Consider the following 21326-nt stretch of genomic DNA (forward strand, 5'->3'; position numbering starts at 1 on the left):
AGAAATTTCTGTAAAATTCTGTAATAATTAAAAATGGTATAAAATTTGGTTCCCATCTTTTTATCTCATTCTCTCCACTACTACCAATTTGCCCTTCTCCATGAGAATATAATAGAAAAGGAGGCAAAATTTTATTTTTTAAATAAAAATCAACATATTAATCATTTCATAGTAATAAGAATAACACCTCAAACCAGATGGTGTTAGGAAATCTTGTGTTCCTGAATTATTGTGTAGCTGGTCACAAAAACTATTCAATCTTAACTAAATGACCTATGAGAAGTTAAGAAAAGATAAATGTAGGGGATGTGAGAGCTCTGGAAGGGAGGATCCAAAGATCAGAGAGATGGATTTAGTAAATTAAGTAGCACAGAAATTAAATAAATTATAAACCTTAGCAATTCATACCTCAAAATAAAAATGAGTTGATTCATGCAGTCAGTTGATTGTTATCAAGGGCTTACTATGTCTCAGTCACTGGATAAATTGCATGAATTCCAAAACCTTCTGTGAGCTGTATTGCCTAGATGGAAAGGTGTACATCATGCATTTCAAGGTGCATATTTCCTCCACTATATAGTTTTTAATAAGAAGCTGTGAGAAACAGCTCCTAAAGAATCACAAACAAATTCCTTTTTCCAAAGCATTTGCTTAGGGGTGAATACCGATTGACTTTTACAACTGCAAGCCATTTTGCCTTGGCATTATGTGGAAAACTCCCTGTTGTCCATAGAAGGTGTTCTTGTGGGAGTCAGGACCCTTTGTGCTTTTCTAACTTGTTCTTGCTTTCCTAACTGTGTTTCTTAGCCCCCACCATTGAGTTTGAAGAACCTGCATACCAAGTCCGGGAGCCCTCGGGGCCAGATGCTATGGCCATCCTGAACATCAAAGTGATCCGCAGAGGGGATCAGAACAGGACATCCAAGATTCGCTGTAGCACACGGGATGGATCTGCCCAGTCGGGTGTGGATTATTACCCAAAGAGCCGAGTCTTGAAGTTCAGTCCTGGTAATTGAATGTCAATCCCAAACTGTGGGTTTTACTTAATAGAGAGGCAAATATCTTGTATTTGAAGAATGGAATGAGCAGAAAAACGAAAGAGAAAAACAGTAGTTCTAATAGCGTAAAGTATTTATTAAGCACACAATTGAGACTGAAGGAGTCTTTAAATGCTTTAATTAGTAAAAGTGCAATGGGAAAGGAAAAAAAACAGGACCCTTACTTTGGACCATCCTTAGCATATTGGTTCATTTAAAAGGAATTTTTTAGCCTATGATTTGGTTGAGGGATAAGAGCACTTGATTTTTTAAAAATATACATGATTGCCATCACTCAGCAACATTGGTACAAACCTCTCTGTTGGGCCCTTCAGTGATTCCTAAAATCTTGTTCTCACGTGGTTCAACATCTACTCGGAGACTGGATGCCCTGTTAATGGAATTCCGAAAGGTTTATCCCAGAGAGAGCTATGGAGACAAGCTGGGGAAGAGAGAAAAATGGCATTCATGTCACAACTAGTTGTTTAGCCATCTGATATATTAATTTGATGGTAGGAATGAGAGAAGGAGTTGAATCATATTCTAGGTTTTTTTCACAGAACTTTCTGGAGCATGTAGGGCAAAAAGGCTGGTATAGATCCTGGCACCATTTGTGATATAGCCCAAAGTGGGCAACAGTGGTTGAAGGCCTTACAGATATGTCTTGGCAAGTGGAGAGAGAAAATTCCTCCCTCAGTAGAGGGTGTGGGGTGGGGGAAGGAGGGAGGGCTCTTTACACCTTTCTAACTCCACTGGAGCCCCAGAGGCCTTTGGGCTCCATGCCCATGCAGCTGTTGGTGTTTGCTGGGAGGGTAGATGCCCTTCCTCCACATCCACACAAGGACTTCTCTTCCAAGTGTCTTTCTTTTTCCTTTTCTGCATAAGGATTCCGGGAAAAGATAGGTCCTAGAAGCAACCCAGCCCAGAAGTCTGTAGGAGAGGTAGAAGGGAAACTTAACTACTACCAGGGATGTTTGCACCTTCAGAGAATCACTTTACACAAAAGAAAGGGGGTTTCTAGGATTCAGCTCTCCCCTTTGCAGGCTGCCGAGCCTTCACACTCTCACCTTGGCAGACAGTCCAGTGGGAAGCCCCTGTGCCGTTGCTTCTCAGGAGAGAGCTCTGAATGGCGTCTGTGTGCAAGCACTCAGCGGCCACACAGGAGCTCATGCCGAAGTGTAAAGAGGAAAGAAAAATTAAGCAAAAACTCATAACCGGGGTGAAGTGTATTTTGGATCATAGATTTTTATTACTACCAGCTAGTGTCAGACAGGGGCCATTAATCCTCAGATGGTATTGAATAGTAAATCTGCAATACAGCCTCTACCACAGGTGGAATTTGGTCTATAAAACAGACTTCTTACTTGAGATGGAGCTAACATGATTAGCAGCCACTGCATTTACAGAAAACCTCTAAAAGGAGAGGGCATATTTTAGCACGATGTCTCAGTTGCGCCAGCCTGCACTGTGTTAGGTAGGTCAGCTAACGAGGACCTTTGCTTTCTTTCTATTCTGTTCTCTGCGAAGGTGTGGATCACATCTTTTTCAAAGTCGAGATCCTGTCCAATGAAGACCGGGAATGGCATGAGTCTTTCTCCTTAGTGCTGGGCCCAGATGACCCAGTGGAAGCAGCTCTTGGCGACGTGACCACCGCCACAGTGACCATCCTAGACCAGGAGGCGGCAGGCAGTCTCGTGTTGCCAGCGCCACCCATTGTGAGTTGCTTGCCCTGAAGGATCGCTGCATTTCTCTCAGGAACCAGTTGATGAGGACTTGAGAGAAGTAGGATTTCTGAGGCTATACATCTTCATTCTTGTGACACAGCGATTCCCAACTGGGTGATCTAGTCCCCCCTCCCCCACTCTCCTCCACCACCTCCAGGGACCATTTGACAAGTTCTGGTGACATAAAAGTGGAAGCAAACTACATTGACACCTTGGTCTGATAAAGACAGAAAGTACAATTGATCTCATGTCTTTGGTGGGACCTAGAAAAGTAAGAAAAAAGTGATACTACCCTGTATCTATTATCCTACATATTCAAGACACACATAGAATTCATTATCTGCAGAAGTGTCGTGCCACATTTCCCAATTTGGAGATGCATAGAATGAATGCACTGCCTTCACAGTTAGGAGGAAAATGCCCAGAGGTTGAGGAAAATTTAACCCATAATAATGAAGCCATCAGAATAAGTCTTTTAACTCCCCCTGACTAGTCTCAGATAGTAGAAGGATCATTTCAAAATGTGTCTCCTATTTGATCATGGAAGAGAGCCCCCACCTTTATTTACTCTTACTTTGCTGAATGTGCTACTACATACTAATAACAGTTTAGCAACTATAAGCTGCTAACTGCCATTCGTGATTATAGCTTTCGTTACAGTGTGCAGGAAAATGAAAGTTGTTTCATGTGAGTCATAGAGCTCTGACTTAGGAATAAAATTAGTAAGATAATAAAGCTTTCAGCTCAGGCAGTTAGAGGATCTTCACCAATAAACATCTGTAGCATGTTGTAGGGGTAGATGCACAGCAAAGCGTTATAAAAGCATGTTATATTTTAGAGATCTCTACAAGTTAAGTGATCTAGTGGATTTCGGGGAAGGGGAGCCTTAGCTCTCTTACTTTTCCAATATCCACCCTGGGCTGAAGCATTGTTGCTCCTTTGCAGGTTGTCACACTTGCTGACTATGACCATTTAGAAGATGTTACCAGAGAAGGAGTCAAGAAAGCCCCCTCTCCAGGCTACCCACTGGTCTGTGTCACCCCCTGTGACCCTCATTTCCCCAAGTATGCCATCATGAAGGAACGCTGCAGTGAGGCTGGCATCAACCAAACGTCTGTGCAGTTCAGCTGGGAAGTGGCCAGCCCCACTGATGGCAATGGGGCCAGGTCTCCCTTTGAGACCATCACTGACAACACACCATTCACTAGTGTCGACCACAAGGTGAGTCTGGGGGCCAGATCTGGTTGCGCAGGGAAAGACCTGGTGTTTCTCTCTGTTACTCTGACTCTACTAAATTCCTTAAGGTCCATACATGGCATTTGAAATAAAATAAATCAGCAGTTAAATACAGGACACACACAGCCTTTTTGTTCTTACATATATGAAAAGCTAATACGACATAACAGAAAGAGAACTATATTTTATTCTTCTACATAAGAAAAAGCAATATGGTATAGTAGAAAGAACTGAGATACTATTCAACCTATTTTTAACTAACTGATATTAAGAGGTAACTTCTCTGAGTCTCAGTTTCCTGATCTACAAAATAATACCTCTTCCACGTAGCTACTTGATGAGGTCATTGACAAATCAGATATAAAAATGATCTATAAATGGTGAAGTAAGTCAAAGATTCCAGGTAGGTACAATTAATGGTCATTATTTTTTTCACATCTCTTCAATCATTCAATAAGCAGTAGGTTATAAGCTCCTTAAGGACATGGACCAAGGGTTTTACCACATTTGTATCTCCCAAAGTGGCCAGTACTCGATGCCACGTAGTGGGGACCAGTTATTAAACAAGAGGTTAAGGTGCTTCTTGAGGGAACAACATTTTACTAAGCTGTTGGAGGCATAAAAAGAAGTTCACAATGCAGTTGCTGTCCTCAGAGACTCAGGAGACCAGACCAGCACCTCGGTCCCATCAGTGATCAGTGAACAGCGATGGTTCCAACCTTAAGGAGCAGTGCCCTGCACTGTGTGTCACACTAATGCCGTTCATCCTCTTCAGAGAGAGCTGAAAGCATGGAGATTCAGGCTCAGCCTAGGACCTGGCACCCAGCCAGCACTCAATGACTTTCAACTGAAATTAGCACATGTAATAATTTTGGAAATCAAAGGTTTCTTTCAGGCTAAACTCTAGATTTTTCTTATTCAACTCACAGTGAGTTCCCACTTTAATAATGCCTCAGTTGAGCAGGATAATAGTGGAGGAAAGCTATGAGGCACAGGTGGGAAGCTTTGGTTACAGTGGGATCGCTCCGGGTGTCCATCGTCCTGGCACAGCTTGCTCAGGAAGGCCAGAAGATCAGTTCCTTTGTAACATCACCTAGCTCAAATTTAGATTATCTTCTCTATGATTAAAAAATGTAAATGGCAAGGCTTAATAGCTTATGGTTTCAGAAGTATCTAATTCTCTGTTTCAACCAAACTATGAAGGAGATTTGGTCTGATTTAAGCCAAATAATACATTTTTGGCAGGTACCAAGTTTATGATTTTACTTTGTTTCAGTTTTCTTCTTGCAATGAACTGAAGAGTAATACATTTCCCCCACTCTCCTTTGCTCTATCTTTATGTCTTCAAATTTCTTATTTAATATAATTGTATTGTGTGCATTTTTGTAAGATGCCTCAAATCCCTTCTGAACAAAGTCCATGTATAAATAAATAAATAAATACGTAAATAAATAAAGCAAGCATTGGCAACTAATTAAAAAATTTTAATGGAAGAATCTTCTTTAATTTTTAATGGACTTCAGTGAAAATTGTTTTCATGGGTATAATTTATGTTTGTATGATTGCTTTGTGGGAGGTCCATGGCACAGAAGTACTAATTAATTTTTTTGTTATGTACTGCCCTGTGTGTATGCACATATAGCCTAAAGAGTCCTAGTGACCTGGTTGCCTCTGCATAGGTTGAACCACTTTTATGGCTTCTCTGTGTGTGGGATCATGAAAGAATCTGTAGAAAAATATTCAAAGGCTAGTATCAGTGGCCAAACTCTCAACTTCAAGCCTTACAGTGTGTGTGGTCTTTCCATGGGGACAGAGGTGGAGGGAATAGCAATGGGAAGGAAAGAAAGAAAACCCCTGGGAAGGAAGCATCTCTCCTCTGTATCCTGACACCATCTGACTTGGAGGCTTTGCTGAAGGGCTGAAAACCAGTTGAGTGGTCCTTAGGCTGAACAGTACCGTCACTGGTAACCAGTAATCTCTGGGCTCCTACACCAGCATGTGTGTACTTGCTCATTGTCTGGCTGAACAAACTTCAGCTGTAGGTACTCACTGCTCTATCCCTAGTGCCTGGCTCCTGATAGAAAGTCAGTACTTTGGTGAGTGTGTAAGTAGAAGGAGAGGTCAATGCATAGATGGGTGAATGGATGGATGGTGGGTGGTCATCACAGATCACCTTGTATCAGGAACTGGCTCTGTCATATCTTCCAGAATATACAGGGTAAGGAGCTATTTTATTAGTGTACAAATGTCTGAGGTGATTTTTTCTTCACGGCAGGTCCTGGATAGCATTTACTTCAGCCGGAGGTTCCATGTGCGTTGTGTGGCAAAGGCAGTGGACAAGGTGGGCCATATGGGGACCCCCTTAAGGAGCAACATTGTTACCATTGGGACAGACAGTGCTATCTGTCACACCCCAGTGGTGGCTGGGACAGCGAGAGGCTTCCAGGCTCAGTCCTTCATCGCAACCTTGAAATATCTGGATGTCAAGCACAAGGAGCATCCAAACAGGTAGGCAGGTGGTGCCTTCCACAATGAGCAGGTGGAGTGAATCTCAGGCTAGCCCTTGCGTGCTTTAATCAGTGATGCTTCTGTAAAACAAGAATAGTGGTGGTGAATGCTTCAGAAAACGTTTCAATTCTTCAGAGGCCCCCTTAGAGCTGGTCCCTTGCCCATCTCCCCGACTGCATGTCCCTCACCTTGTCGTTCTCACCTGCCAGTCTACCCTCAGAGAATCATGCCAATTCCCCAGGGCTTCAGACTCTTCAGGTTGCACACCTCCACCCCGCTGTCACTCCCTACTTCCCACACCCCCTTCCCCTCAGTGCAGTTAAATCTGTCCTGCTAGACCTTGCTCACGACATCTCTTCTAGGATCTTTCCATTGTCTCCCCAAGTTTATTCTGGAAACTCCGCCTTCCAGCCCCCTGGCACCCATGTAAGCCTCTTTCAGAGCATTATTAGCATTCATTTTCTCTCTCTCTGCACAGTAGATGTGAGGGCGGAGACCATGATTATTTATTTTACACCCCCTCTGCCTAGGACAGTGCTGTTGGCACCTAAGAGATGCTCACTGAATACCTAGTGAACAAGTGAGAAATAACACTCTGTAAACTGTAAGATGTGGTTTTAGTTTTTCCTACTGCCACAATGATTTTGATGAAAGATGGATACTTCCCTTTTTGCATAGCAAAAGAAGAATTTATGTGTGTTATACATATTCATTAAATCTCAGAACCTTGCGTGTGTGCCTTTATGAGCAACTGAGTTCAGAGAAAGGAGTTCATTTTGCATGCGGAGAAAACCGATTTGAATATGGAGCCAAGAAAATGCAAATCATTTTTTCTAACAAGTTAGAATTTGTTTTTGTTAGAAAGCAATAACAGCAGTGCCCAGGGCACTATGGACTCCTTCCTTGCAAAAGAGCTGTTCATATTCCAGGGTTCTAATTCCTCTTAAAAATGTGGTTCTTCACTCTGAGAGACAAGCTGTAAAAACTCAAAACATACTCTCAGTAAAAATGCTGAAAATTTAAAGTTGTACAATGAAAAGTGCAGCGCATAATACAGTTCTATTGTGTTGCAGTCTTAACCAATATTTAGTAAGCTCATATTTTATTTAGAGTTGTATACGGCATGCTCTGAAGGAACAAAAGAAGTGAAGGAAATGGTCCTTGTCCTCATAGTGAGGAGGCAAGATAAACAGAGTGTGCACCATACAAGAAATAGCAATCAATATAAATAAGTTACAGATTTCCTGGTTCCAAGGTGCATAAGTGCTGAGGAATGTAGATCAAGGGCGAGCCTGCTGCAGATGAGGCTCTGGCACTGTCAGTGGTCCTGGCACTATGGGGCAGGAAAGGAGAAGACGGGAGGGAAGGTTTGCTCAGCTGTGCCAGCAACAGTCTGAGAGGTGGAATATTACTATTTCTAGGATATTTGCCTGGGGAGAGAGATTGACCTTAGAGTTTAAGAGCCCAGTGATGTCTTTTAGGCATAAATACAAGAGTTGACCCTTCCCAGCCTCCACAGATGCTCATGAAGGGCAACAGCACCTGTGTCAGCCACTCAGCTTTGCTCATGAGAAAACAAAGCTTCCATTTAAAACAGAAGAAAGCTTTAAAGTGATTTGTGGTTGTGATGTTATCTTTTCTTGTATAAAAAATAGATCTCTGATTCTTGATCGCTATTAGTCCTGAGTCTGGAGCCTCTTGGGGGGTTGGGGGGTCCTCCTACATGTACATCACATCCTTGTGTTCACAGAGAAATCCTACATGGAATGCTTCAGGAAAAAAAAAAATTGGCAAATTAAGTAGTGAAGACAAATTGGGTTAAGAGAAAGAAATGTCCTGTAACCATTCATAGCATGCACCTAAACATATATTTCTGCCCTTTTGCCCTAGAATCCACATTTCAGTGCAGATCCCTCACCAGGATGGAATGCTGCCCCTTATCTCCACCATGCCATTGCACAACTTGCATTTTTTGTTATCTGAATCCATCTACAGACACCAGCATGTCTGCTCCAATCTTGTCACCACCCGCGACTTGAGAGGCATCTCAGGTAAGGGACGGTTCTGTGCTGCCTTTCCCACTGCAGCCCAGCACGGTGGCCCTTAAGGATATGGCTAAGTGAACTCTGCTTTTCATGTTTTCTGGTCCTCCAAGTCTGCATGATTAGTGAATCTCCTTCTTAGCAGGGAACCAAACATAAGCAGTTCAGACAATGAAGTGAACAGGAAAAAACAAGGACTTTAGAATCAAACTGACAGGTTCAAATCCTTATTCCACAACCCATCCAACAAAAAAAAGCTGGACCTCTCTGAGCCAGGATTTTCTTATCCATAACATGAGGATAACAATTGATTCCAATCAAGGTGAGTATTAAAGTCTGACATTTTCAAAGCACCTACCACGATGACATTTGGTTCATCCCCCACAGTGAGCATGCTTGGATCTGTGCCCTCAAGTCTCATTCTTGCAGCATCTTTAAAGTTCAGGTGTTTGTGTTGTGGGATGGTTCCTCCAGGAGCAGAAACTGAGATAGAGTTTGGGGTACAAGATGTATATTAGGGATCAGCCTCTGTTAAAGGGAAGGAGAGGAAGCAGGATTGGGCTAAGGCAGAAGTCAAACTGCAATGCAGCCCAGCAAGGCTGCAACCAACTTTTCAGGGAGTTTTGGAGAGAGCCCATTGGTCAGACTTGTCCTGTTTCCAGTCTGAACCAACAGAGCTTTCTACGCACTTCACTCAGCCCTGGTGTGCCACCTGCCCAAGCAAGGGGGTGACCTGGGTCCGAGCTGCTCTGCCACTGATGCACTTTTGGAGCTGACAGCTGAGTGCACGTCTCTGTGTGCACCGTAACAGACACTTTACCAAGAGTCCTGCCTGTTTCCATTTACCTCAGCAAGTGCACGTTACATCGGCCTTTCCTCCCTTCACACTGATGAATGATTTAACAGTGTTTTTGAAGAGAGAAAAGCATTTGTAGGCTCTTCCCTATTCATTAAGCATCACTTTTGGGTAGTGATGGTCTTTATACAGTAGAAAGTAGTTGAGTGTGATAATTGTAAATCACTGAGCTATTCCTGGAAGAACTGGTCTACATGTGCAGCTAGTAAAAGAAACATGCCATGTTTACAGGCTGAAAGTTTGCACCTCTTCCTACTTAAACACAATTACTTCATATGCTAATTGAGATCCTAGTCCTTGTGGGGGCAGAGGGCCTAGTGCTGGTGTTAAACATTTCAAGAAATGCACCAACTCTTTAGAATACCAGTTACTTTTAATAATACTATAAAAATTTTAACCTTAATATTCTAAAATTGTATCTGTGTTTTGTTCTCTGCTGCACAAAGGTCTTCCTTAATTTAGAACAGTTCAGTTGTTTGGCAGCATTTGATCCAATAATTTTTTGGCTATAGCAGGGGTGGTTCAGTCAAGCCTCATTAGTGAGCTATTTACTCATTAACACAAAATTAAGACTTTTTTCCTAAGAGTTCAGAAACTAAAGGAGTTGCAGAGGTGGTCAGACATTTGCTTACTGGCTTTTTATAAAAGCTACTTTTTAAAAATTGGTCTTTAAAAAATAATTCATGAACAAATTATCTGTATAGTAAATCCATTTCATGGACTGGTTGCGAAGCATAGAACGAGGCTTACAGGTGTGACATAGAAAGCTTCAGGGTGTTTTCTTTTCAAGATACTCAGGGCTACCAAGCTTCGACTTCTTCGTTCATGGTATCATTTGTTGGGCTTTCCTTCCCAGGTTTCTGCAGCCTCGGAGAGGAGTCTGTGAACTCACTGCTCTATTTAGCACCTGGCAACTATTAGTTAGCCAGCTCCCCTCGCCTTCTCACCCAGGCTGCATGGGGAGCACTAGGTTGCTCTATTAAGAGAGCCTCAGATGGAGGGAAAGCTCTCTCAGTGCCAAAGGACATTTTCCTTCTCCCCATCGGCTCCTGGGCAGCCTGCGAGGGGCAAGTGTGCAGACTGAGTTACTGGTCCTGGTTCCTCCCCAACCCCCACAGATGCAGGGTTCCTGGACGATGCAGTCTACGACAGCACAGCCCTCGGGCCTGGCTATGACCGCCCCTTCCAGTTTGACCCCAGCGTGCGGGAGCCCAAGAGCATCCAGCTCTACAAGCATCTGAACCTGAAGAGCTGCGTCTGGACCTTTGATGCCTATTACGACATGACCGAGTTAATTGATGTCTGTGGGGGGTCTGTAACTGCTGACTTCCAGGTGGGTGCTCCAGGGCCTGCTCTAAGGCTGCAGGCAGCCGGGCGCCACGTGCGACCTTGTTTGTTCGTGAACCACTGCAGTTAGCGCCTTGCATCCGGCGGCCCCCCAGAGCGGGGCCGACCAAAGGACTCATCTTTATAAGTCCCCCCAGAGAGAACTGAGCAGTATCATGGCTACAGAGTACCCCCTAAAGTCCTCTCAATCAATTAATTGGAAAATTAATATGGAAAAATTATTGTTTGGCATAGTCACTTATATAAAAATCTCATTTTTACTTCTCTACATATATATGTTATTACCCTCTGGGGATATAGTTACATTTGACTGTAGGGTTATTACTAAATAAGCTTATTCTATTCCCCACATGGGGAAATAAGTCAAAATGACATGTGGTCTTTCAGGGGATGAGTAGAGCACTGTAAGCATTATGGAGAGAGAGTTGTTTAAGACACTTTGATTTTATACCTGTCCCAAACCTATGCCAAGCTGACAACCCTTGCAAACGTGGACACTTTTTAAATAGACATTAAACATCAGTGACAAAAGAAAATTTTATAGCAAGAAACCGTAGTCATAGGAGGGCAGTTATTTCAAAGGCAGTAGGCTAATGGGTCCGCATGGGGAAGTTAATTCTAAAACAGGTTTTACTCAATTTTCAGCAGTTATCTCCATGGGCTAAAAGCTAGATGTTTGTTCTTCGTTTCAAATCAGATTTACCCACACTGAAAAAGGGAGCTTGTAAAGGGTCTTTGAGTAATCATTTGGGAAAGTGTCTTTGATTAAGGTGTGTTTTGTTTCTTTGAGAAGCCTCTTAATTCTGTTACTTCTCATTTCATATACACTGCTGCCCTCTGCTGAATAGAACTTAAGGCATTCTTAGGTTTTCTTTGAGTTTCTGAAGTTTTGTAACCTGCATTCACTCTCGATATGCAAAACTAAGTGAGTGGTTCTTCCTCTGGTGCCTCCAAAATTAGTATTCTTTGTTTTCCATGTTTTTCCTTTAATTACACTTTGGAAATTTTGTTCAGAATACAATTAAAAATCTCAAAGATTTCTTGTAATATATGCCTCACTTAAACCAACACAGGAAAAATATATACATAGAGTACATCACTGTTGTCTGTTTCTTTAAAAATAGTCTAAACAGCTGGTGTATGGTAGAATGTAGAACTTAGAACCAAGCCCTAGTTCATATCTTTCCCTATCATAACCCTTCTGAACTTCATCTGAAATTGTGACCAATAATCTCCACATGGGAAGGTACCTAGCACAGTGCAGGTAATATAGTAAATATTTGTCAAGGGTTTTGTTTATTTTTTAAGGATTCGTAAGTGACATCATGAGGGTTAAAGGAGAAAAAACAGAAATAGAGGAGGAAAATTGATTTGTCCGATCAACTAAAGAATTTACCGAGGTTCTTGTATCAACAGTTGTGAGACTGGGGCAAGTGTATTTAGCAAAGTCAGTATATTAAGGGGGCAGAACATGGTATGAGGTCCAGATACAATCTTGAAATTTCTAAAGAAAACAGAATAAGGAATTGCAAACAAAATTTTTAAGTGAATATAGAACTAGTAGAGTCTTTTGAAAAACTTGGAATCAAATTTCAAATCCCTGACAACACTGAATATGAAAAAATACCTTATAAAGTTTTGATATCCTAAATATTGATAAAGCATTTGGCTCCTTCATTTAATTACCCATCACTTTATACTGTATTTTCAAACAAAAAATATTAAGTTCCATAGTGTATTATGAAATTTGAACAAAATTCTTTTAAACTAAGCTTTATTTGCTATAAAAGAAATACGTACTTGTGGGGGGAAAATATAAAACATTTTAAAATGAATAAATTAGCTCCCCACTCATACACACATATGCACAGTTAGCTTCCCCACGAAAGCTTCTGCTCATATTCTGTTATCCTTCTATCCAAGTTTTGCTCATTGCATAGTAAAATAAAAATTATTAAGCCAAATTAATACCAGTAACAAGAACCCCTTTAGAAGAAGTGTTCTCTTGGTAGTATCATGTACTGCCTTGTCAAAATTATTTCAATAAAACATTTCATGAGCTGGGAAATTATCTAAGGGTATGCAGCTCTGAGTTATCTGTCGTAAGTTTCCTAAGTGTGATATCCAAATCCCCAGACCTTTGTTCCTGTTGTTGGAGATATGGGAACTCACTAAAACATCCAAGTCAGCCGCATATTCATCCCACAGATTCAGATCTGGGCATCTTCCTAAGCAGGGTTGATTCAGGCTCTCCTACTGGTCTCTGGAAAATATGGTCATCAAGGGACTATGTATTGAAAGGTAGATTCCAGATCTTCCAGGTCAATCATTTGGAAATAACTGGACTACTTAAAAATCCCAGCCAATGCTTCTAGCAATGAAACAGTAGAAGCAAAGTGCCTTTACAGTCTTCCAGAGTGTTTCTATGCACATGTCACCTCAGAAAAGCCTTCCCAGATCCCCTTATCTAAAGAAGCATCCTAGCCACTTCCCATCTCTTTATTTTCTCATGACTTAGATTTATGTATCTCCCTTACTAGACTGTAGGTTCCACAAGGTCAATGATTTGGTTTTTCCACTGCTGAGGACTCAGCTCCTAGCCTAGTGCCTAACACATTTGCAGGCACTCGATCAGTAACTATTGAGTGAGTAGTGAAAATTGATCCACGATGTGAGGACCATATGCTTTTTCAGCCCTCTCTGTGTGCACACCATTTGCTTTGCAGGTGAGAGACTCTGCCCAGTCCTTCCTGACAGTGCACGTGCCTCTCTATGTGTCCTACATCTACGTGACGGCCCCCAGGGGCTGGGCCTCCTTGGAGCACCACACCGAGATGGAGTTTTCCTTCTTCTATGACACTGTTCTCTGGAGAACAGGTATATCCGATGACATTTTAACTCCTCCTACCTTATGCTCAAGTAAAATTAAAAGAAAAAACTAAGAGGCGGCATTCCTCATCCCTGTACACAGTCAAGGACAGCTGCCTGAAGTATGGAAAGTATATAGACATGTGGTTCCTGAAAAAGAATGATGTCCATATAAGCTGATGCTGGAAGGCCTCCAGGGATGGGGAGTTCAGGCCACATAGCCAGGGGCCCAGAGTAGAGGATGGCAAGTGACAGTTGGGTCTTACACTGCCCATTAGGGGTTCAGAGGAGTGTGTGTGGTCATTTTCTCATAGTTAAAAATGGTGTACTTTATATTGTTTAAGGAGATTTCTAGTTTTATTTTTATTCTTAATTGTTTGTAATTTATATTGTTTATATTCATTTGGTATAGAGTTTGCTTTTTCATTGCATTCTTAAAAGTAGGAATTTCAACCCTACCTTTACTTTAAGGTCTGCAATGCTGACTTTCTTAAAATGAACTTCACCTCAGGCTTGTCTCTGTTCCTGCTCTCTTTCAGAGGAGCCCCTCAGGGGCTGGACTGACCCTCCAGCTAGGCGCTCATACCTTACTGCTGTCTTCCCCCACTGCTACCACATGAATGCCCCTCAGACTCCACGATTCTCTCCCCGCTTCATCCCAATGTAGCTGAAATATTTTTTGTTTTTGTTACATTTTCTTACAGTGGCATTACCACATCCAAGATATACTTCAAGCATTACCCCAAACTTATGTCCCCTCCTTTCACTGCTCCTGTTCTCCTACTCTCCTTCCCTGGCATGATTTAGTTGATCTGAGGCAGATACTTCATCTGATGAGTTTCTTTCGATGGGGCCTTATCTCCAGTAATGGAAAGTATAACCCTGCTCTCTGTTAAAGGTTAAGCTCAAGTCATGTATTTGCTTCATATATCCCATAAGAAAATAACTTCAGGAAGTTTTCACATGATCAGATAATTTCTTGAGATTTTTTTTTAACTTTATTTGTCCCCCTCCTTTGGTTACCCTTTAGTTTTTGGTCATACTGAGGTCACTGGGTATCATGACTGCAATCGCCCTTATTAAAGCCACAGTTTACTCATATCATGCCATATATAGCTGGCTTTCTACAAGCTAACCTTTAATTCTCCACTGGTTTGAGTATTAAATGTAGCCACCAGGACACTGTTTATGATTCTATTAAGTCCTAAAAGGTGTCCTGGTGAGGAAAAGAAAATTGTATGAAGCAGACATGCTATAAGCACATCCTGGTATAAAGTTGACAGTAAGAAGTATTAAGGACCATTTTTTCCCCAAGCTATTATGGGCTAGGGTCCTGCATCTGGGCTAAGTGTCATTTTTAGGTATAAAATGCCACTATGTCAAGGAGGATGGAACTGTAAAAAAAGAAGCAAGTAGAATGAACTGTCCACAATTGTAATTGGCAGATGTCTCTAAATAGACTATTTGCTCAAGCAAATATGTAAATTTGTGTTTTAAGTATCATTAAATAAATGTGCAGCTCTGATTCGAGGCATCCCTGGTATAACTCACATGTAGGTTACTGCCAGGGAGATCTTCCCTTGGCTGCTTTAACATGGATGTTTTGTATTTGGTCATCTTCCCAGGAATCCAGACAGACAGTGTGCTCTCTGCAAGGCTGCAGATAATACGAATCTATATTCAAGAGGATGGTCGTCTCGTCATTGAATTCAAGACCCATGCGAAATTCAGAGGTAATATCAGTGCCAGTTTTTTGCCTCAATTTTTTATTTAAAACGTTTAAAACAAACGTTTAAAAGAATAGGACAATGAAAAAAAGGTCAGCAATTGTTAGCATTTTCTACATGTGTGTATACACATACACACATGTATACCCTTTTTATTGTCATTCCATTTGAAAACAAGCTGCAGACTTCATGCCCAGTTACCCTAAGCACTTCAGTAGACATCTCCTGAGAACAGGGAAATTCTCTTATACATCATAATAGCATTACCACATCCAAGATATTTAACATTGATCCAGTATTATCTAGTCCTTATTGTCTAAGTATTGTCTAGATCTAGTGCCTATTCCCTCTATTGTCCTACAAATGTCTTTTCTACTTGTTTTATTATTTGTTTACATTTATTTTATATCTGTTTATATAAAGGAAGGTGGATTCAATCAACATTCATTTGTTACATTTTGTTATATCTCTTTAGTCTCCTTTCATCTAAAATAGTCTCCCTACTTTTGTTTTCTCATATCATCATGAGTTTTAAAGAGGAAACTTTTTTTAAAGAGCAAGACGCTGAGTACCTTTACCTTTTTAATGACGTTTATAATTGTCTCCCTCTACCAAGGACTTGAGAGACTCTAAATGAAGTTTTGTTTTCTTTTTTTTTAAATCTGAAATTGTTATTTCAATTTATAAACTACTAAAACTTTCTACCTCCAAGAAACATGTTGGCTAGAATTTAAAGCTAAGTGTATTTGATGTTCATTCTCACGTTATTGTGAATATGCTCATTAGCACCATTTCAGCAAGGCACATTCACATTGTTTATAAGTATATATGACCACAATGACCATCCCAAGTAGAGTGACGGTCTGGTGTGAAATGCCATGCTGTCCTAGCTAGTGTGGAATATATTCTAAGGGTTAAGCAGGTAGGTATAACCTTTGTTGTTTGATAGAATAATAATTTAGTTCTAAGGCTTTTGTAGAAGATTCACCATAAATACAATAAAACTCACAATCAGTTCTCCTTGAAATAGGACAATTTGTGATGGAGCACCACACCCTCCCTGATGTGAAATCATTCATATTGACTCCAGACCACCTAGGAGGAATTGAATTTGACCTGCAGCTCCTATGGAGTGCTCAGACTTTTGATTCTCCATATCAACTCTGGAGAGCCACAAGCTCTTATAACAGGTGAATACAAGATGGAGTTTTGGGGTAAAGCTGAAATGTTTTTAGCTTCTTTAAGAGTTTTTCTTCGAAGGCTAGATTTCTATTTTAAAAGAGGAATAGACAGAAAAAACCCTCTGGCAAATAGAGAAAGAAACAAATGTAGCTCAGATGAGCTTCTGATCTAAAAATTGGAAAGTGCTCTCACCCTTATCCTAAGGGTAAAACCAGTCAGCGCACACATTACTTCCACTCACATCCCATTGGCTAGAACTTAGTCACATGGCAACCTACCTACAAAGGAAGCTGGGAAATGTGTCCATCCAAAACCTTAGTATAATAAATTACATTCCAATTACCACAGCCAGCGTAAAATCCAGGATTTGGGGTTATTAGGTCTAGATTTCACACTTTATGGTCTGAAGTCCTATAAAAATAAATAACAGGAGTTATTCCTCTCCCAGACCCAATGTAGAGGTACAATGGAAATTGAATAAAATATCTCATTTGTAAAAGGAAAAAATAGGAAAAACAAAATTTAAACTTTTACCATGAAAACAGTAGTGGTGTAGCTAGGAGTCATAAATATTGAGATCATAAATATTATTGTCCCCATTTTATAGATCATGAAATTAAGATCTGTTTGGCATGAAAATATTGCTCCAGCTTTACAGTTAAGAAGTGGAAGATTGTCTTAAGAATCATTTTCACAAAGGTTTCTTTAATTATAAATTTTTGGTCTTATATGAGATTTTTTTCAGTCTATTGATTCCTTTAAAATTGTTACATAATAAAGTAATCTTCATGGGCTGTGCTTCCTAGAACCTCAGGAGATTGTTAATGTACTTTGTCCCAGTTTTTTGGCAAAGAAACTGTCCTTGTTAAATTCTCTACTGAAACCCTACTAGTCCACCTCTCTTCTGGGCCCATCTCCTCTCTCTAGCCTCATCTCAAACCATCTTCTAACCATGTTAAATATCTCAGCAGCCTCTGAACCTACCAGCCCAGCCAGAGCTCTGCACCTTTGCAATGACCCTTCATGCCCCTTTCCTCTTACAAAACTTGAAATCCACTGAGCCCCAGTTCCAACACTGACCCTCTGTGACACAGTCCCTGACTCCCCATACAGTGCTGGAAGCTGCTCCTTCCTGACCCACCTTGTTCCAGCTTCTGCTATAACACAACTCATTATGTTATAAAGCTTGAGGGAGAGTCCCATTTTCCACTAGGTTGTGAGCTTCCCATGAGTAAAAGCCATGGCTGATCCATCTTGAATCCCCAGAACTGCAGGTTTTAAGCACATGGTAGGTCCTTAATAAACATCCTTTAGGAGCTCACATTTGCAGTAAGGAGATAAAACAAATGGTGAAAGTAAGAGCAAGCACAGCGTTCTGTGCTCTGTGCCCTGAGAGAGGCCCAGAGCACTAAAACCACGGCTGTTTAGGGAGAACAGAGCCCAGTATAAGCTGGCGGCCTATGCAAGGCTTCCTGGGGGAAGGGGGCAACTAGGACCCCATATTACAACAAGGAAATGTCTGGTTTTTAGAAAGGAGGGGGGAAGAATGGCTCTTCCTTTAATGGAATTAAAGGCTCATATTTAGGACTTTGGCATATTTGCAGGGATAATAAAGAAACTGACTTAAACCATATTTAAGGATGAGGAAAAGTAGGACTGCAGATTTAGGAGACTGTGCAATTTATCCTGTACTCATTTGTACAACAAATATTTATTGAGCATTTACTATGTGTCAGGGAAGGTTCTGAGCACTGGGAATACGTCAGTGAACAAAATACAGATCCCTGTGCACTGGCACTTACAGTAAAGTAAGAAGATAAAAAACAGTAGGCATAATAAATTAGTATATGTTAGAAGGTAAGGGGTACTCTGGAAAAATAAAAGGTATAGAACAAGGGAAGGGGGGTCAGGAGTACAGAGGAGGTTTCATCAGAAAGGCAAAGACTTGAAGGAGGAGGAGTTCGCTATACAGACTAAGTGGGTGAAGAGGTCCCTGGCAGAGTTCCTGAGATAGCAGTACCTCTGGCAGCTTGGGGAACAGGAAGGAGGCCGGTGTGGCTGTAGGGAGTGAGCAAGGAGCAAGGAGGAAGGTACCAAGCAGTGAAGTCAAAGAAGTGAGGCAGAGGGGTAGCACCACCATGTGGGGGCCTCGTAGACCAGTGCCTGGGCTTTGGCTCTTCCTCAGTGCAGTGGGAGCCCCTGAAGGGTTTGAGCAGTGGAGTGACATGGTCTGGCTTGTCTCTTTGAAAGCAAGGATCAGGCATGAACAGTTCTCCCTAATTAAGTGTTTCTATTAATTGATGGCTGCTATTTACATTACAAATGCCAAGTTTCATGTAATTCAAATATGATAAGCAAAGTCTTATTTCTTGCTAGCCCAAAGTTTGGAAGAAAATAGGGATCATGTGTGAAAACTGCAGACGTACAGACATACAGACTGTTGGATGGAAAGGGGCTTAGAAACTAAGCCCTGAAAGTTTTCGTGGGTTATTAAAATCATACAACCATGGCAGAGGCAAAGCAAAGACAGGGTTAGACTCTCACAGTTTCTAGCCTGTGCCATTCCACTAAACTGGACATCCCAGGATGTACCCCCAAAAAATTTGTTTATTTATTTTACTAAATATTTTGCTAATAAATAGATATAAATAATACAAAAGAAATGGTCAGAGAATGAACACGGTGCATGTGAGAACTGTTTGCAGATTGCTCACGCCAGTTAGAATTAAGATTCACAGCCCTGCACTCTTTGTTCAGTGGATGGCAGCCTCCTAAGCCCCTTAAGGAATCTTCCTGAAGCATCTGGCTGTCTTCCAAGTAACATACTAAGGCTGGGGAGGCTACTGGATGACAAGCATGGGAAATGAAGTAGGCAAGGGTACAAAGGTACCGTGTTCTCAGTGTCATGACCTACAGAATCCTGTGCCCCCCCATACACAGGGAAGTTCCCAGCGAGTAGTCTCCTAGAAGTCATATTGTTTCTCAGCTTCATAAAGGGATGAAGCTGTAGAGTTTGGGAGAGGCACCCTGTAACTGACTGCTAAGGCATGGGGGGTGGGGAACATTCCCTGGCTGGGCATCCCCGAAGGCATTTGCTACCTCTTCAATCAGAACAGCAGCCCCCGAGGCCACATCTTAATAAATTAACACTTTTGCAGTTGAGAATGCGATGAACAGATGAACCGGGTGTCAGTCAACAGGGAGCACTAAATAGAAATTGTCAAACAAATTTCATGGAAATTTAAGGGAAGTGACCAGTTCTGTCTTCACTGAGCCTATTAAGTTTTTCTAAACAGTATGCCTTTCTCAGCTTTTCTTGTGAAAAGGACTTGAATAAATGAGAGAAGCTCTTCTTAATACCTATGGATAATACTCTGAAGGTTAGAATGATCAGTGATGAAGGCCTGAAAATTTGTTCACCGACTTGTAAAGGTTTTGGGTGCCGGGCACAAATACCAGCTGAAAGTTGTTTAATGAAGTCAGCGTGTTTCCGGGTAAGTGATCTACAAAGTGTTCCTTCTAAGCAGTCTGCTCTGCCTGTTTGCAGGAAGGACTACTCAGGGGAGTACACCATCTACCTGATCCCCTGCACGGTACAGCCTACGCAGCCATGGGTCGATCCAGGCGAGAAGCCTCTGGCCTGCACTGCACATGCCCCAGAAAGGTAGGGAGGTACAGTCCAGCCTCATTATTTGTAAATTAGCCTACTTGCTAAAATGTGTTTGTAACTCAAGATCACTTCCCGTGGTTCTTTCACGGTCACTCACAAACAGGCAGAGTGACGGAACACTGAGTCCCCCGGCACACGCTCCCAGCTCAGGTAGGGCAAGGCTGCTCTTTGCCTTTCTGCTTCAGCTCTCCTACTGTAAGTCAGTGTCCTTTTCATGGTCTGTTTAGTGCCATCATTTTCAATGTTTTATGCTTTTTATTGGTGATTTCGCTGTTTATAATGGCTCCCAAACATATGGCCGAAGTGCAGTCCAGTCCAGCTGAGTGTGAGGAGGCTGGATGGGCCTTAGGGGCACTGGGTAACCTTTGTTCGGGCGTGAGCTCTGCTGCTGTTGTCAAGAGATATGTGTTGATCAAGCAACAGCATATATTGATTGAATAAGCTGTCTTTAAGCAGAGACATGCATAAAACAGGGTTCAGTATTGACCAGTTGATGAAAATGTGCCCAGAGGCTGCAGTAACTCTACCCTGTCTTTCCCCTGGGAGCAACAGCTCTGCATTCACCAAGTCAGCATTCACTGTGAGTTTACAGAATGTAAGTACCACAAATGAGAATCAAGTATATATCAGCCCATCCCTACCTCAGACCTGAGACTGTCAGCATTGCACCATATGTTCATTCATTCAGTCGGTATTAAATGAGCTCTTACCAAGCGCTCTCCTCTAGCGTAGGCATGGAGATTACAGCAGAGGAAAAAGCAACCTCTATCAGGCAGTTTATAGTCTAGTGCTACCTTCTAGGAGCTGAGCACAGTGAATAGAAGACGTTTCTGAGAGAAGATGCTGAGGACAGAATCTGACATTATCATTAAGAGAAGATGGTGTGTAGTGTGACTTTCAAACTAAGAAACTGAGAACTGGCCATTGGATTGGGCAATTTCAAAGTCATTGATGAGCTTGACAAAAGTCAAAGGTTCAGTGGACTGAGGGGAATAAAACCTGATTGGAGGGATTTCAAGACAGAGAAGTGAGAAAGTGGAAACAACAGGGATAAATTGCTAAAGCTGTTTTAGTTTAAAAGATGTCAGAGGAATAGGGCAGTAGCTTGGAACAGATGAGGGGTCAAAGG

At 41.7% G+C, this 21326-nt stretch overlaps 1 protein-coding gene across 2 annotated transcripts in view; it reads left to right on the forward strand.

Annotated features, from left to right (window-relative positions):
- Positions 1–21326, forward strand: part of FRAS1 (Fraser extracellular matrix complex subunit 1) — a 441866-nt gene that overhangs the window by 405000 nt on the left and 15540 nt on the right. For both annotated transcript variants that reach the window (XM_057502364.1, XM_036906452.2), the window contains 10 exons: positions 808–1008; positions 2565–2752; positions 3707–3982; positions 6273–6505; positions 8396–8556; positions 10522–10736; positions 13477–13627; positions 15244–15351; positions 16376–16535; positions 20075–20191. In XM_057502364.1, coding sequence (XP_057358347.1) covers positions 808–1008; positions 2565–2752; positions 3707–3982; positions 6273–6505; positions 8396–8556; positions 10522–10736; positions 13477–13627; positions 15244–15351; positions 16376–16535; positions 20075–20191 — 1810 coding nt within the window. The remainder of the gene's footprint in view (positions 1–807; positions 1009–2564; positions 2753–3706; positions 3983–6272; positions 6506–8395; positions 8557–10521; positions 10737–13476; positions 13628–15243; positions 15352–16375; positions 16536–20074; positions 20192–21326) is intronic.

The sequence above is a fragment of the Manis pentadactyla genome, chromosome 5 (assembly GCF_030020395.1).
Source record: "Manis pentadactyla isolate mManPen7 chromosome 5, mManPen7.hap1, whole genome shotgun sequence".
In the NCBI taxonomy this organism is placed as follows: domain Eukaryota; kingdom Metazoa; phylum Chordata; class Mammalia; order Pholidota; family Manidae; genus Manis; species Manis pentadactyla.